This window comes from Neophocaena asiaeorientalis, unplaced genomic scaffold, assembly GCF_003031525.2.
Source record: "Neophocaena asiaeorientalis asiaeorientalis breed wild unplaced genomic scaffold, Neophocaena_asiaeorientalis_V1.1 scaffold192, whole genome shotgun sequence".
Lineage (NCBI taxonomy): Eukaryota > Metazoa > Chordata > Mammalia > Artiodactyla > Phocoenidae > Neophocaena > Neophocaena asiaeorientalis.
Window position 1 is genome coordinate 1505264 of NW_020185326.1, and position 16265 is coordinate 1521528.

Consider the following 16265-nt stretch of genomic DNA (forward strand, 5'->3'; position numbering starts at 1 on the left):
ATAGTTACCCAAGTCTTTGTGGCAGTGACCTGGAACTGTGAGCCTATTTCTAGCTTCAGCAACTAGAAAGATCTGACTGTATGAATATTTGGGAAGAGAGATCACATTTACTTCCAAATTAGAATGCTTTGATTCTTCTCTTTGTTAATTGCCAGTTGCCAACAAATCTAGTTCTGTACAGTTCCTCGGGGTAATAATAGTAGTTAATGCATATTGAACAGCTGTTCCAGGTCCTGTTACATTTGTTATATCATTTAATCATCATAACAACACTGTGGGGTGGGTGCTATCATCTCAGTTTTACAGATGATGCTATGGAGAGATCTAGAATCTTCTCCAAGATATCCCAGCTGGTAAGTGGCAAAGTGAGGACTTGAACCAGGCTCTGTGACCCCAAATGCTGAGCTTTTTTCACCTCACTCCATTGCTTCCTATTTTTATGGTTTTTGTATTTACCTGCCTCAAATTATTCCTGATAGTCTGATTAATATAATCAAACCAAGCCTCAGTTTTTACAAAGAGGTGAATTTCTTGTCAAGGAGCAAGCAGCTTCTACCTCTTTGGTTCTATACAGTGCAAAAAATTAAAAATTAAAAGTATTAGGCAAGGCAGTCTTACATCATCATCCACCTCCATCTCATCTTGAGAAATAAGTGACAGTATTTAGATTAAGCTGGTAACAGCAACCAATATGTTTTGAGGCTGTAGACACCAGTAACACTACGTTGTTGTGAATCATATATTAATGGATTGTGTCTGCCCTCTACCATATGTTGCAATCCCCAAACCACTAGACACTTCTCTTTTTTTTGAAATGTAGGAAAAAATATGGCCTTAGCATAGTTGGTTTATTCTCTAAATCTATCTTGCTTCAGAGGAATTCTCAAGGAAAAACCTTCAGGAATTTTTTTTATTACAAATTCCATTCTTCACTTATGCTTATTGATTCTCTCTGTTAGGATTTAAAGTGGTTCCTGAGTCTGGCTACTATGTTTTATCTATTTTGCATGCCTTGAAAAGGGAGAGGCTTGGATGTTTTTTAAGACAAGGTGGCATCATGATAAAGGAGTCAGGTCGCTAGACTGAGAATCGGAACTGGACCTCTCTCCTTTCGTATTGGCTGCCCTAGCTCTTCCACTGGCTGGTGACTGTGTAAATAGTGACAAACCATGTGTCAGCTTTAAAGCACTAGCTGATTCATAGTGAAAAACCATAACACTGAAGCGACATGAGCAGCAATAAAAGCTGTGTAGATAAAGGATACAATCTGACAGCTCTTAGACTAACTCTGACACACAAATAAGTTGTTTTGTTGTTAATTTTACATGGTGTTTGTTCTCACAATGTTTTGTGTATGTGTGTGTGCATGGGTATGTTGCCAACATTTTTTTTAAAAATAGGATTTTAAGTAAAAATCAAAATTAGTATAAAGGAATGCAAACCACCCCGGGATGGGAGTGGCCTTTTACTGGCTAAGGTACCTCTGCAGCATGGGGCTGAAATCAAAAGTCTCAATAAAGACAAAGCAATATGTTCCACTCTTGTTAAAAAAGCTCAAGATGGACTGAAGTGTTCATTATTTTTCAGAAATAAAGCAATTGGTCATAAAACATCCCCAAAACTGCTATTTCTAATGACTGAACAACAGAAGAGTTTCCAATAATCAAAACAAATAGAGCCATATAGAATTCAAACACCTGTATAATAAAATCTAACAAAACAAAGTTAACAGGAAAACTTAAAAATTGAGACACATATGTAATGTGTTAGGAAAGGGGTTAATAGCTTTTTTCAGTAAAAATCCATGCCTTTTCTGAAATGCATAATTGGGCAAATCATATAAATATATAATACATACCTGGGGCAACAGGAAAAACAAACATGAAAAAGTAGCCAGAAAAATTGAATAAATATAAATCAGAATACCTAAAACAGGAAAAAATGATTAGTTGCAAAACAGGGTTGGAGAGGATGCGAGCATCCTGTGCAATGGGGCATCTTGGGAATCACTTGGAATGGTTTTCACACTCTTGAGGACAATTTCACACATCACAAGGCATCAGAACGGTTATATGATCTTACCTGGTAATCCCACCCATTGCAATATATATCTCAAAGAAAGGATCAAAAATGACTTTTTAAATGCTATATGCAAAAGATTTTTTATTGTGGCAATATTTATTATATATATATAATAAGTAATATTAAATACCTGACAGTTTGGGAGTAAACTCAATTACGATAAAATAATAGTTACTGATAATATAAAGCTATTAAAGTTAATAAATAAAATAGCTGTATAAATCCATAAATTTTTAGATTAAGTTTTTTAAAAAGCATAATTGTTATATTAACATATAACAGAGTTTACAACTCTGGAAAATATATGCGCATATGGTTGTAGCTCAGAAGAGAAAATGAAGAATTGAAAGTATATAGTAAAAGGATAATGGTAATCACCTCAAATTTAATTTTTAGAAATATTTTTCTGAGTTATTTTATTAATAAATTAAGACTTTTCAAAAGACCGCACAGTGGAGATAATGTAGCACATTCAGCACCAGGTCCAAGGCTAAAAGATGGTTTCCCAAACCTAGAAGGGGCAGGGGCTCTGGGAGCACAAGGAACAGAAAGGGGGCATCTCCTCAGCAACCTGGGCTGTGCCATATTGAGGAGCTGTTAAGCAGATTCCAGGTTAGAAGAGACAGAGGTGCCACAGCCCCCAGGACCAGGGATGTGATGGGAAGTTCCTGCGGACCCTAATTTTACTGTCCATCTAGATTATTTTCTTATCCAAATGTGTGAGCACTGTTAACTTCACTCATGCAGTGTCTCCCTGGATTTTGCAAATCATTTTTTGTTTCTTTTGTTAAATGTAATCTTTCAGTCTTTCAGTCTTCATTGATGAGAAAGTTTCAGATTCTATGAGTGAATGTTTTCTTTATCCCTTTTCATGATTGTTGTTACAATTTTTTAGAAATCCTACATGATTACATCGCACAATCTTACCCCATTGTCTCCAGCCAGGCAAACTCTCTCCCGCGATAGCTGTCCTTGGTACCTCTGGAGCCCACACCTCATGCAGGTCGAGGTCTCCATCTTCTGTGCCCGTCCTCCCGCCCAGACAAAGGGCTATATGTACAGACACAACGAGTCTGCCAAATTGTATTGAGCTACTTTCTCTTCTGGGCAAAATAGTGAGTGGGGTGTTAAAAAAAAAAAAAGGAAATCATGTCTTCAAAATCAGAAACAGCATTTGCTTGCTCCTCATCCTGCTTCCAAGTATCTAGGAGAGGAATTGAAAGCAATGATTACAGACTCTTTAGAGGATCAGAGAAAATCGGTAGCTGCTGTGGAGTGGGTGATGTGGAGTGGGGGCTAGGGAGGCTTAGATCATAAGATTTAACCAGTAACATCTGAGGCAAATGATGACTGAAATTCTTTAACTGCATTCCTTGCTGGAGTTTTCAGAACCTAGTCAGTTATCTAAACAGCTGTCAGATGTTTCAAGGGTCCACATCTGAGCAAGATGCAAAGGAGGGTTTAGCAGCAACAAAATTGGTGGTCTTGGCCTCTACATGTCACTGATGATCTAGGCAGAGACCAATCAGAACCTTTGATAGTACAGGCATCACCCTTTATCTGAATCTAGTCTGTTCCTGGAAATATGTTGGCTGGTAAATTTCCAGATGGTAGGAGTTCTTTCTGTTATCTTGTATGAGATGAACAATAAAGTCTTCCCACCTCATCCAAAAAGCCCAGACAGTTTCCCTAAATATCACTAAAACATTCTTAGACATTTATTAGTGTTTAATATCTAATGCACAATGCATGGATTGTTATATATGACAATCCACCAATGATTTCTGCATAATATGAAGCATTTAAAACACCAGTTCTTCAATGCTTAATCAGTGGTTATTCATGTGTGCATAATACAGAGTATGCTTTCCCACCACAGTACAGTGGATATATATTAATGTAAATGAACAATAAAATAAAATATTAAAGAAATATAACAAGTATAAATAACATTTAGCAAAATAAAATAAGCAAGCAAGACAATTTTTTGAGTGGTTACGTATTGATTAAAGAGTTAATGGAGTGAGATTGGATGGGCTAGAGTGAGCCTATGAAGGACTAAGTGAAGCCATAAATGCCTGAGATTTGCCTGCGGCTAAATCCTGGGACAGTCTTCTCTCCTTGGCTCTTGAGACTCCAGAAGTGTGTGGCTGTGAGCTACCAAGTGGGATAAAGTAATGGGATGAAGAAAATAAAAAAACTTATGTCTGTTTACATTTCTTTGCTTCCATTGATACAGCTCTTGACAACGTGAGACTGGGCTGTGATTGCATTTCTGAATGAGATGTTTCTGCTCCTGTCACTTGCACCTGCAGTCGTTATTTTGTCTGCATCACTTAAATTTATTTTAAAGATTGACATTGAATATTCATTGCTCCTCTTCTTCCTCTGACAAGTGATAAGTGTCAAGTTGAGCAAGTTCCACTCTATCAGACAAAAAGTTTTCACTTGATAACGTGGGGCTGATGCACATATGTAAAGCGTAACACATTGAAGTAGTGTGGTCCTAGGGGAGGGACAGCTGAATTACAACTGCAGCGGTACATCTTATCACTGAGACCCAGACACAGTATAAACATTTTCATTGGTGCCCAAAGGCAGATTATAGTGTTTTCTATTCAGATGGTGTGTTCTGAATAAAATTTTTTGCAAGTTGTAACAGGGAATAGTAAGAGTTCAGATAGCAAGGGGTACCTGTGAATGGTGATCGCTTGAAGGCAGTGCGGGCTTTGGCATCAGACAATCCTGGATCCATAGCCTGGCTTCCCCATTTATTAGCTTGTATGATCTTGGGTATGGTCGTTAATGAGCCTCAGCTTCCTCAAATGTAAAATAGGGATAATAATACTTAACTTACAATGTTATTATAAGATCATAATATGCATATATAGTGTCTGGCACACAGATGTCCAATTAAAAAAAAAACACAGCAACTACTTCTATTAGTCTGTTAGCATGTGGATGTAAACAACAGAAATTTAAAGAAAGAAATGTAAAATAGTGATAATAATCCTTAACTTACAATGTTATTATAAGATCATAATATGCATATATAGTGTCTGGCACACAGATGTCCAATTAAAAAAAAAACACAGCAACTACTTCTATTAGTCTGTTAGCATGTGGATGTAAACAACAGAAATTTAAAGAAAGAAATGTATACAGTAAACTGAATACAGCCTCTCTGTTACTGGGATAATACGAGGAAAATGAGACTAGTTACTGTTATGCACAAAAAAACAGGGAACATCATGCTTTTAAAAGCAGGACGATTCACCGTAAGTTACATTTTTCTTCTTCATCTTGGCAGCACCTTATAAGAAAGCCACACCAGTCTGTTTAGTGTTTTGCTGAGTGTTTGATGCTGTTAGTGTGAAAGTCCAAAATTAATTTCCCCAGTGCATTCTTCATCCGCAGCAGTAGTAATTGAATCCTTCTGTAATAGCCGTATCCTGTACACATTACAACAGGCCCAGGCCAAGGGAGGTTTTCAAACACATTTGTGTATACTTTCTGGAGGTCAGGTTGGTCACCACTTGTACAGAGATGTCCCAGGAAAAGCCCTCGTACCCGAGTAGCCTTCAGGGTCCGATACACCTCTCACATTTCCTAGACCAGCATTTCTTGTTCCCTAAGGCTGGGCTTCCTCCTTCATTCTCAGGTGTCTGCTAGTTTTCCTGCCTGTGTCCCAGTCTCCTAAACCTGATGCATACTGTATGCCCCTGCTCACCTCTAGTCTTTTCTTCTTCAGGGATCCTAGCACCCATCTTTTGTCCAGAGCCACTGCCAGATGTAGTGTCATGGAGGAAAAGAGATTCCATGACCCAGGCTCCCCAAAGACTGAAATCTCCAAACTCTGCCTCTGAGTCTGGGCCCCCAGATAGACTTCCTGGCATACCATGGAGGTCTAGCCATGTCTGAGTCATCCCAAATGGCTGCTTCTCCAGGACTGGGGGTAGAGGTGGGGAGAATGAAAGAAAGGAATACCCATCAAGAGGATGGGAGGATCACTCATGTCAGTCAAATGAGGTGGTTAAGAGTGTAGGCTCTGGAGCCAGACTACCTGGGTGTGAACTCCAGCTCTGATCTTTACTAGTTATGTGACCTTGGACAAGTCACTTCATTCTTTTGTTCCTAAGTTTCCTCACCTGTAAAATGGAGGCAGTAACATTACCTCTCTCATAGGTCCTTAGGAAGATTGAGCAAGTTGCTACATTGATAAAGAGCTCAGAACTGTGCTTTCCACATGTTAAGTGCTAAATAATTGTCGATGATGATGGTGACCAAAAGCCTCCAGCAAAGGAATGACACCTAGGCTCCTTAGCATTGGTTTGTGTGATCTTGGGTGAGGTGCTTAATCTAGGCTTGCCTAGTGCGGGCCTGTTTCTCCCTCAGGACACAGGCCTCCTGCACCCTACCCCTGAACACAGCTCTCTATTTCACAAGCCCCCAGATCACTGTGCTGGAAGTTCATGTCTTTGTTACATTCTTTGTTTCTGCTTCCCTCAGCTTAGAGTGCTACATTCCCACCCGAGCCTCCACATTCTACCTCCCTTACTTTAAGTCTTATCTCATGAGCCAGTTTCTCTGCAAAACCCAGGAGGCATGGATCAATTTATCACGGGGTATAAATGTTTGCTTCCTCCCCACATTCAAGCTGATTGAAGGCAGGGACAAAACCCTCCTATCTTCACCCCCCGGTACTTGAGAGAGTGCCTGGAACATAGTAGGCACTCAAGGTGTCAAATGTCTTTCTTTCTGCGGGACTGATGGTCATCGACGTCGTAGACTGGATGATGCGTATTTCATAAGGACTTCGTGTAAATCATTTAGCAAAGTGCCTGTCACAGGTGTTAAAGTTATTATATTTATGGTTGTTGTTGCTCTTTTGTTGTAGAGTAGAAAGAGCCCAGGCTTTGGAGCTAAACAAACATTGACTAATAGACCAGCTTTGTCACTTAAATGCTGCAGGAACTTCAGTTTCCTCAACTATAAATTGCAGTTATCATACCTATCTCGGCGCAAAAAAAAAAAGTAAGCAATCAACAAATCGGTCCCTTCTCTTTCTCCTCTGTGGCTGTCTAATTTTGTGACCTGGCTCAATTCCCCTCACTTCTCTGGCCCAGGTTACTCATCTTTAAAATGAGGACATTCAACTAGATGATCTCCATGTTCCCTGGCAGATCTAAATGTCAAAATTATTGAACTCGTCATCTTTTCCCCTTAAATCTACTCATTCTCTGTCCCTGAGAGAGGTTCTTTCCTTGATAACTATTTAATGTTTTGATATATTAAATTGTTTCAATTCTCAGTCTCTCTCAATGTCTTATCTCTCTGTGTCTCTCTTGAGACCATAGGGTAGTCCAGATGCAGGGCCTCTGCACAACTCCAGAAACCATTCATACAATAGGACTGTATGTGAGTAGCACCCCAGGAATTGTGCCCTGCAGCAGCCCTCAGTCCTGGATGGATTCCCTTCACAGTGTAGTTTAGTGATGTCTGCGGAACACGCAGAGGAACAGTCTCCAGCTTTCCTTGGGTCCAGCAAAAAAGAACCTGCATCTAAGAGTGAACAATCGTGGGACCAGATGGAGCATCACATTCATGGCCTTTCCTTTCCTGTTCTGCCACAGACTTTGCAAATGGGCATCAAACACTTCTCTGGACTCTTCGTGCTGCTGTGCATTGGATTTGGTCTCTCCGTCTTGACCACCATCGGTGAGCACATAGTGTACAGGCTGCTGCTCCCACGCATCAGGAACAAATCTAGGCTGCAATACTGGCTCCACACCAGTCAGGTGAGTGCCACAGGCATTTCCTCCAATATTCCTAAACGTCAGAATTCCCAGTAATGGGAGAATCCAGGGCCCCAAGTCAGACTGACAAATGACAGGTTACCAAGAGAACCAGGGTTGCGTAGACACTCTCAATGTACAAGATGGAGTTCCCTCTATACCATTAATTCACTTGCCCCTTAAATTAAGCTATCCCATAATGCTCGTGCCTTTCATATAACTCTCCACTGTTGCTCAGAGTGGAAGCAATAGCATCGCTTTTAACCTGGCTTCTCTTAGTGACAGTCTGAAGAGATGATATGAAAGATTTGTTTCCTATAGACTCTTTTCTTGCCAAAATTGAAACCCATTAAATGAGCTTGAAGTCCATTTCCCTTTAGATGAACCTACCAGCCCCTGTTCTCACTGCATTTCAATGGTCCAGAGCTTCGAAGTCCACTGGTGCCAAGGCCGAGTTCACAGGATCAAAGTTCCTTCATGTAATCCAGACACCTACACACTCACTTACAGAGAGAACTGAAAATGTCAGGCGGACCACCATTCAAGCGTATTCCTTTGCACATCTCACCCTGATGGAAACTGGCACTGAGAGCCAAAATGTACTCCGAAGGCTTCTTACTGATGAAGGAGCTCTAGCAAAGGCAGCAGTTCCCCGCCCCCCGCCCAGCATGTTGTCCAGCGAGGCCGGAGGAGCCATCCTGACCTCCCGACGACTCCCTCCTACTTCCCAGTGCACTATCTCAGCTTCTCAGTAGTGAGGCTGCCAGTTCTGCCACCTTTGCCCCCTGCATTGTTATGCTGACTCGCTGCTTTGTTAACACAGTACTTTTTTTCTAGATAGGTCACTATCATTGGTTTGGTTACATGTGAACCCTGTTGTTCCTACTTTCATCCTAGGACCTATTTGGTCTCCTAAGGAGGACTCTGCAGACAACTGATCCTCTCCATTGTATGTTAGCATGATTAATTTAATTAATCAGGAGTTCTTACCTTCTTTGTTTTAGCTGTTAAGAAGTCAGACTTAAGTTTTTGACTCACCTTTAGCAATTGTGCCAGGCCCTTTGCCACGTGTTGATTATGACAACTCTTCTTTATATCACATAACTTTTTACAACTCAGAGTATTTCTAAGCTTCCCATCAAATTACTTTTCTTTCCTCCAGGTAGAATAATAACTTATAATTAGAATTTGTGCTGTCTTGAGATTTGGGACTGAATATTGATCTTTTTTCCGGCATCATTGTTAAGTTGTTTAAAGAGGCCTAGGTTTGTAGTGAAGAGATTAAATCTCAGGGGGTACTTTGTCCCCTGGTTGCGTGTTTCTAACAGTCTCTGTGTGTGCATCTGTTCTTTCTGCCAGAGATTACATAGAGCACTAAACACATCATTCGTGGAGGAAAAGCGGCAGCGTTTCAAGACTAAGCGTGTGGAAAAGAGGTAAGAAGAGGCCGGTTCCAGGTGTCATTTATGTTTGTTAAAAGTTTAGAGATGTAACTGAAACTTCATGCTCAAAAGGGAAATTATGTATAATGAATCAAATCGGGACCAAGTTGTTGATAAACACCATCAGTAAAAATACGTGGTCTCAAATAGAAGTAGCACAGACAAAATAAAAAACATATCTGTACATAGATGGACACTGAAATGCAGTAGAGGCAATATATGTTGTGGTTTAAGTGCTGGTGTGATCTCTAAGGTCAAGCATCTGGATCCAAATACTGACTCTGACACTTACAATATGTGTGGTCTTGGGCGAGTCCTTTATTTAACTTCACTATGCCCCAATTTCCTCACTTGTGAAAATTAGATAAATAGAGTACCTAGTTTCTAGAGATGCTATAAGAATTCAACGAGATAACACATCTAAAGCCCTGAAAACAAAGCTATTTTAGCTATTATTGTGTACAAAATACAAGTTAGACTTAATTCATAAGTACCACAGGCAGTTTCATGCAGTATCGCCCCTTTGGCATGTTTCCACTCCCCACTCCTTTCCAGCACTTCTAGGAATATTTGAAATATGCAACAGACGTGTTCTGTTTAACCCATTTCCCGGCACTGTTACTACAAGCTCCCCAGAAAAGAGCATCTCATTAATAGGAAGCAACAAGCATTAAATGCATAGTTGACATTTGAAAATTGAAACTCTGCATCTTCCCCACATCCAGCCTGTGGAAGACTGTTGCCGCATTCATGGCGGCTAAAGATGTTAGAAGTATTTGAGTCTAGTACCTGGCTGGCCTCTGTTTCATGCTGCCTAAGACAGCCTCCTGGTTCTTTCTTATGTCCAGAGGCCTCGGTTTACAGCATTTCCTCCAAGCAACTCTGTCATCTATGGCAGATCCTCAGCTCCAAGCTTGGCTTTCTGGGTAATTTTAAAACCTGACACTCACACTTCTTATTCACAATAGAGGACAAGGAAAAGGGGGTGGAAAACATGATTCTTTTTCATTGTTTTTACCTCCTTGGGGACTGCTGCAGTCCCCTTCTCTGCAATTTGCATCAAGCTTGTCAGAATCATTTCCGTTATCTCTTAAAGCCTTATCTCTTACAGCCTCTCTTTCCAGGCAGCGAGCACACCCCCCTCTCCCTCAGGGTCTGTGGTGTTCCTGTATCACACTGCGGCCCCATCAGCAACAAGCTGCAGACCAATCAGGTCACAGCTGTTCTATGTCGTGTTACATATTTTTTTTTTCTATAATTATTTTTAACATAAATTTTTAATGAGAGAGGAACACAAGAAGACATAGCAGCAAAGACACCATCTCATAATAACAAAGCATTTGTTTTCCAGCCATAATAGAAACAGGGAGCTGCCAGTGATCGCATTTCCAACTGTGAGATGACTCCTATTAGCATTTCTCTCACCTAAATTCAGAACCAAATGCATCTTTCACTCAGCTTATCCATTTTTGTTGGCAGACTCCCTTCTGAAATGCCTTATTTTGAGAAGGAGCTAAGGTAACACACCCTCATGGCTTATTGGGCCCATGTTTCCTGTGGTACCTCCCTACAACCCAACACCCACCTATAACCTTTCAAACACAGTGAGTGTTTGAGGGCTCACAGCTCTCACATCTCTTCTGAATGGTCTAGTGGAGTATTGAAACTCAGCGTTACAAAATTGTCCTGTGAAAGCTTTTTAGTGTTAAATTCAGTTAACTCACTGGTCGCCTTACACTCTAAGGCTGAGGAAAGCTTGCAAACCACAATCAAAACACTGTAGAGGCCAACAATATAACACGTTCATTTCTTCCAATTAGACACCATATCTGGCATTCAGCACCTATCACCTTGCATTCATAGGTGGCTCAGAGGCGCATGTCAATCATCAGAGCACTTGTGATGCTGCCACCTAGAGTATGTCATGGAAACCAGCTTTTGCTTATTCTCCTATATTATATTCCCAGATATATGTACAAAGCTCTGGAGAAAACCAGATTGGCTAATTCTATTTGCCTGATTTCTGAGGTCGCCTGGACATTCCAGGAAAATGTGTTGATGCCTAACTCCCAGGTTTTCCCCACTATGAATCATTCCATGATCCTAGAGTTAGGCCCATTGGCTCAAAAACTCTCTCCCTCTTTTTTCTTTGGAAGAATATCTATGCAAATACCTTTATCTGCCGCAACTTGACATCCCTCCCCTATGTTTCTTATTTATTGAGTGAATAAAATAATAGATAAATGAATGAATTACTAACATATGGGTTTGAAGAAAGGCCTGGGGAAATTATGGGCCATGGTATGAAAAGATTTTGCTCCTTTTTTCTTTAAAGCAGAGGAAAAAGGTAGATATTGCAAAAGACTATATATATAGTCCTTAGTTTATTCAACATGTGATTTCATGTAAATTTTGGTCTGTCCTTCACTCCACTGGGTTTCCAATACACCTCCTCTTTTCTTTTTCCTCTCACCTCAAGATATACAAAAATTGTAAACCATATATATATATATACACACAAATAACACATGCCACAAACAAGATTGTTTTGAAATTATTCAAACTCAATAGTAAAAGATTTGAAGGAAGAATTAAAGGGAACTGTAAGGCTAGAAGGAAAATTATAACCACACCTTTGACCCAGTGTAAAGACAATGGAGCTGTAAGTGAGCTCATTATAGAACTTTTACCCAGCCCAGGGCACAGGAAAGCTGGGCTGTGGTACTCCCTGCTCATTTATATGGGCCTTAAACCATGAGAAATGTTAAAGAACTGCAGAGTGGTTTGGAATGTGTTTGTGTGTTTTAATGGCTCGGAGCACGTATCAATCAGTTTTTGCTGCGTGAGAAATCATCTCAGTTCATAATGTTTTAAACAACAGCTAGTTGCTTATGAATCTATGTGTCAGCTGTGCAGGCTACTGATTTGGGCCAAACTTGGCTGATCATGGTCACATTTGCTCCTGTGTCTACAGCCAGCTTGGGGAAAGGAGGGAGAAGCAGAGGGCTGGCTGGTCTAGGATGACCTCAGCTGGTCAACAGGGAAGACTGGGGACTCTCTCCGATGGTCTGTTATCAACCACCTGACTAGTCTGGACTGGTTCCACTGTAGCAGTAGGGTTCTGATAGAGGCAGTGGAAGTGTGCAAGACTTGGAACCACTTTCTATTGGCCAGAACAAGTCATGAGACCAGGCCAAATTCAAGGGGGAGGGAAAGAAGACTTTCCCGTGGAATCCCCCTTGATAAGGGTGAGTTGCTAAGTCACACTGCAGAGGGATATGGATGAAAGGAAGAATGAAGGATTAGGACCACTTTTGCAATGCACCACAGAAAAATGAAACAGGATCACCCTAGTTAAGTCCTGTGTTTTTGTTCTTATCCATGTAACTGAATCAACACTTAATTATCTCTCCTTTTTCCCCTCCCCTGCAGGTCCTTCCCTTCTCCTCCTGGTTAGTAAGAGTCCTGGAATAAATTCTTGATTCAGTTACATGGATGGGAACAAAGACACAAGGACTTAATAGAGTGTTTCTATTTTGTTTTGACCTGTGGTAGATTGCAAAAGTGGTCATAATCCCCCTCTGCCTCCTCTTCCTCCTTCTCCTTCAACAAGGCTAGAAGAAATTAGCAGCCATGTGCTTAGGGCTCTAATCTGTTCTTATAGCAAGAAGCTCTTCTCATTGCATCTGTCAAAGTGTATTTCAGAAACCAGACCCCCTCTTCCTGTGCCTGGTCAGCAATAACTCTTTTGCTGTCTACAGCCATCTCAAGGATGGTGGTAGGTGGCTCGACACGAGCTTGAAAGAGGATCCTGAAAGAGGATCTATTTCAATTTGACTTTCATTATTCCAGCAAGAACTTGAGGCTCTCTTGGGTCTTTTTTTTTTTTTAAGCTTCAGACCTCAACTGTCATTCTCAACTCACAAAGTCATCCCTATAATGGGACACTTTGGGCTGAAACCTGCAGCTTGTATGCTTTTATTCTCCTCAAATTCAACTAGTAAACATCAGGGTTGTCCTGCGGGGCTAAGGATGAGTCCTATTAGAGTATCTACCAGCAGGACCATGCTTAGAGTCCAGCAGCTGAATAAACAGAATCTCATTTCTACTGAAGCATCATCTTCATAGCCATGAACTGTTTCAAGTCAGTGCAGCTTTCTGAGCCTCACTGGCAGGAAGAGAATAGAAAAGCATCTAAGGTTCTTCATAAAAGAATGTGCCATACCCTGGCCCATCAGCCCTCCAGGTGCAACACCCATTCCAGTTTCAGGACAGCATGAGACTTGATGAATCACTGAACATCAGTTGAAAAGAATTGCATTGGCTCCTTTTATTCCCCTGACACTCCAGCAGGCAGTCTGTCCATGGTTTTGTGACTCCATCTCTATCTGCGTACCCAGTTCCATATTACTCACAAGGAAGTAGCTAAAAGATGGGGAGAGCTGCAGAGTAGAAAGCCAATCTAAAGTGTCTCTTGGTTTCCTAGGTCCAATGTGGGACCCTGTCAGCTCACTGTGTGGAATACGTCCAATCTGAGTCATGACAATCGACGAAAATACATCTTCAGTGATGAGGGGGGACAAAACCAGCTGAGCCTCCGGACCCACCAAGACATCCCTCTCCCACCAAGAAGAAGAGAGCTTCCTGCCTCGCTGACCACCAATGGGAAAGCAGACTCCCTAAATGGGGCTCGGAACTCAGTGATGCAGGAGCTCTCAGAGCTGGAGAAGCAGATTCAGGTGATCCAGCAAGAGCTGCAGCTGGCTGTGAGCAGGAAAACGGAGCTGGAAGAGTACCAAAGGACAAATCGGACTTGTGAGCCCTAAGTGGCCACGCTGCTCTCTTTTCTCAGTTCCTGGCCTTCTTCTGAGCCCTTAAGACACTTTGTAATGCTCTTTTGTAACTACTGATCAAGGTGGGGGGAAGCTGAGGTCTGGGTCTTCTTAGAGGTCAAGTCTGCTCTCCCTAGCCTGCAAAGCAGCAGCCAGCCTTCTCAAGCTCATTCCTAGGTCTCCAGGGTAGGAGTCTTCCTCAGAGCAGGAATCTTACATTCGTCAGAAGTAAACACCGTGTGAGGGATCTGTGAATAACCAGACAACCCCAGCTCCTGTTAATCTTTTCACCTGGTGCCACAGTAACATTTCTGGTTTTTAGCCCTTTCTCTGCACTATCAACAAGAGATAAAATTGTTACTCATACCTGTGTCTTACTGGGTCGTTGGTTTTAATCTTAGTATAGAGCGGGATTATTCAGGGTTGTGACTTTTGCTATAACTCCCCAGTGTAGATTTGTTCCTACAGTCTGAATGGGGAGCCAGGGAAGAGCTAGAGAAACTTAGGACAGGAAGGTGGGTACTTAGAAAACTTAACTGAACTCATTCACATCATAGCAGGCCAAGGATTGATTGGATCAGGCAAGAGCCATGTTTTTGAAAGGGTCCTGGATCTCCAACATCATCCTGACTAACATTTGGTAGGAACATGTTTACACGCCACTATGAAAGGGAACAGGGATGTGGTGAGCGGAAAGAGCATAGGCAGAAGAGGCATTAAAATGTATACCATGCTTTTCAAACAAAAGCTCGGGGCCAGAAAAGCAATTTCGCTGAGGAATGAATAGGCCCATACTTCTAATCTAATTAAGCATCTCCACTATAGTGTGTGCCTTTCAGAAAGGAAAGTGAGAAAAGCAAGGCAAGGATGTGGCCTTAGGATGAAACTGGGATATTCCTGCTAATTGCCTGCACAGGACATGTGAGCTGCCACTGTGAGTTAAGGGATGATGTTCTGCAAGCCATATATTTGGCTATTTTCAGATCAGCAGTCACCTGTGTCTTAGCTATAGGAATCCCAGAAGTGAACTTCAAGCCTGTGAACACCACAAGCTTAAACGTTCAGGAATGTGCCCTGTGCTTTCCATATCTATGTGGATCACTAGCAAGTCAGTCTTGCAGCCTCACACCCCCTCATCTGTGAGAAACTGTGAACAGGCACTGGTCCCTCTGATTCTCCCCCAAACCCCATCTAATGCCCCCAAGAGATTGATGTGAGTAAGCTGTTTCCCCTCTGCCTAGACATCCCTTTTCCGGTGTGCAAAGGCTTGGACACGCAGAAAGGGAAAGGAATACGTGAACTACAGAACTTCAGTTCTCAGTCACCTAGGAACTCATTAGGGATGCTGACTGCATGAGATGGGAAAGGGGGTGGATGTGGGCTCAGAAATCTGTTACCAACACTCCCAGGTGACTGACATGCAGCCTAAAAATTACTCTTCAAGAAACATTGTTCTAGAAATTTGGCTGCTCCAGGCATGGGGAGAATTGAGAAGAGCCTTTCTGAGAGTTTCTCAAAAGGCTTCAGCACACACCTGATGATTCACGGTCCACACAGCCACGCCCACCCCAGGACACCATGTAGGACTAGACTTCCTTGTCTATCAATTAATTGCTTTATCTTCTCAGTTGCTTATCATCTTTTCTCCGCCCCAATCAGTTTGAAGGCCTACAAAGAGTTCTCAGCACTGTGCCAAGCACCGTGCTCTGTAAGCTGCAGATCATTGGGAAGGCTCCTCAATCACAAAATTTCTTCCCCTACTTTTGGATGCAGTCCCTGCATTTCCACCAAGAGCTGCCCAGTCCCCCAAGGAAAGATAACACTTTAAGCTGCAATTAGATAAGACTCCAGCAATTAGCTGTCTGAGAAAACCCTGGGGTGGATATAGGCTTAGAGATTCTGATGAGGGAGGTGGACGGGTTCTAAGGTTAGACTTCATCAACCTCACAGATGAAACAGTTCAATAATGAGGCAACAGTGATCCCCGGAAACAGAAAGGACAGCTCTGCTTTGAAATGCTCATCCTCCCATGTTCTCACCCCAGACACAAAAGTAGGTTTGCAACTGCCTTTGGAAGATCATGCCCCTTAGCCATCCCCACCCATCTGCAACAG

General features: G+C 41.8%; 1 protein-coding gene across 1 annotated transcript in view; it reads left to right on the plus strand.

Annotated features, from left to right (window-relative positions):
• GRIN3A (glutamate ionotropic receptor NMDA type subunit 3A) overlaps positions 1-14504 on the plus strand; it is a 142514-nt gene extending 128010 nt beyond the window's left edge. Inside the window, exons 7-9 of the mRNA XM_024734446.1 lie at positions 7716-7880; positions 9237-9313; positions 13806-14504. Of these exons, the coding sequence (XP_024590214.1) occupies positions 7716-7880; positions 9237-9313; positions 13806-14145 (582 nt within the window). The 3' untranslated portion in view covers positions 14146-14504. The remainder of the gene's footprint in view (positions 1-7715; positions 7881-9236; positions 9314-13805) is intronic.
• The last annotated feature ends 1761 nt before the right edge of the window (positions 14505-16265 follow it).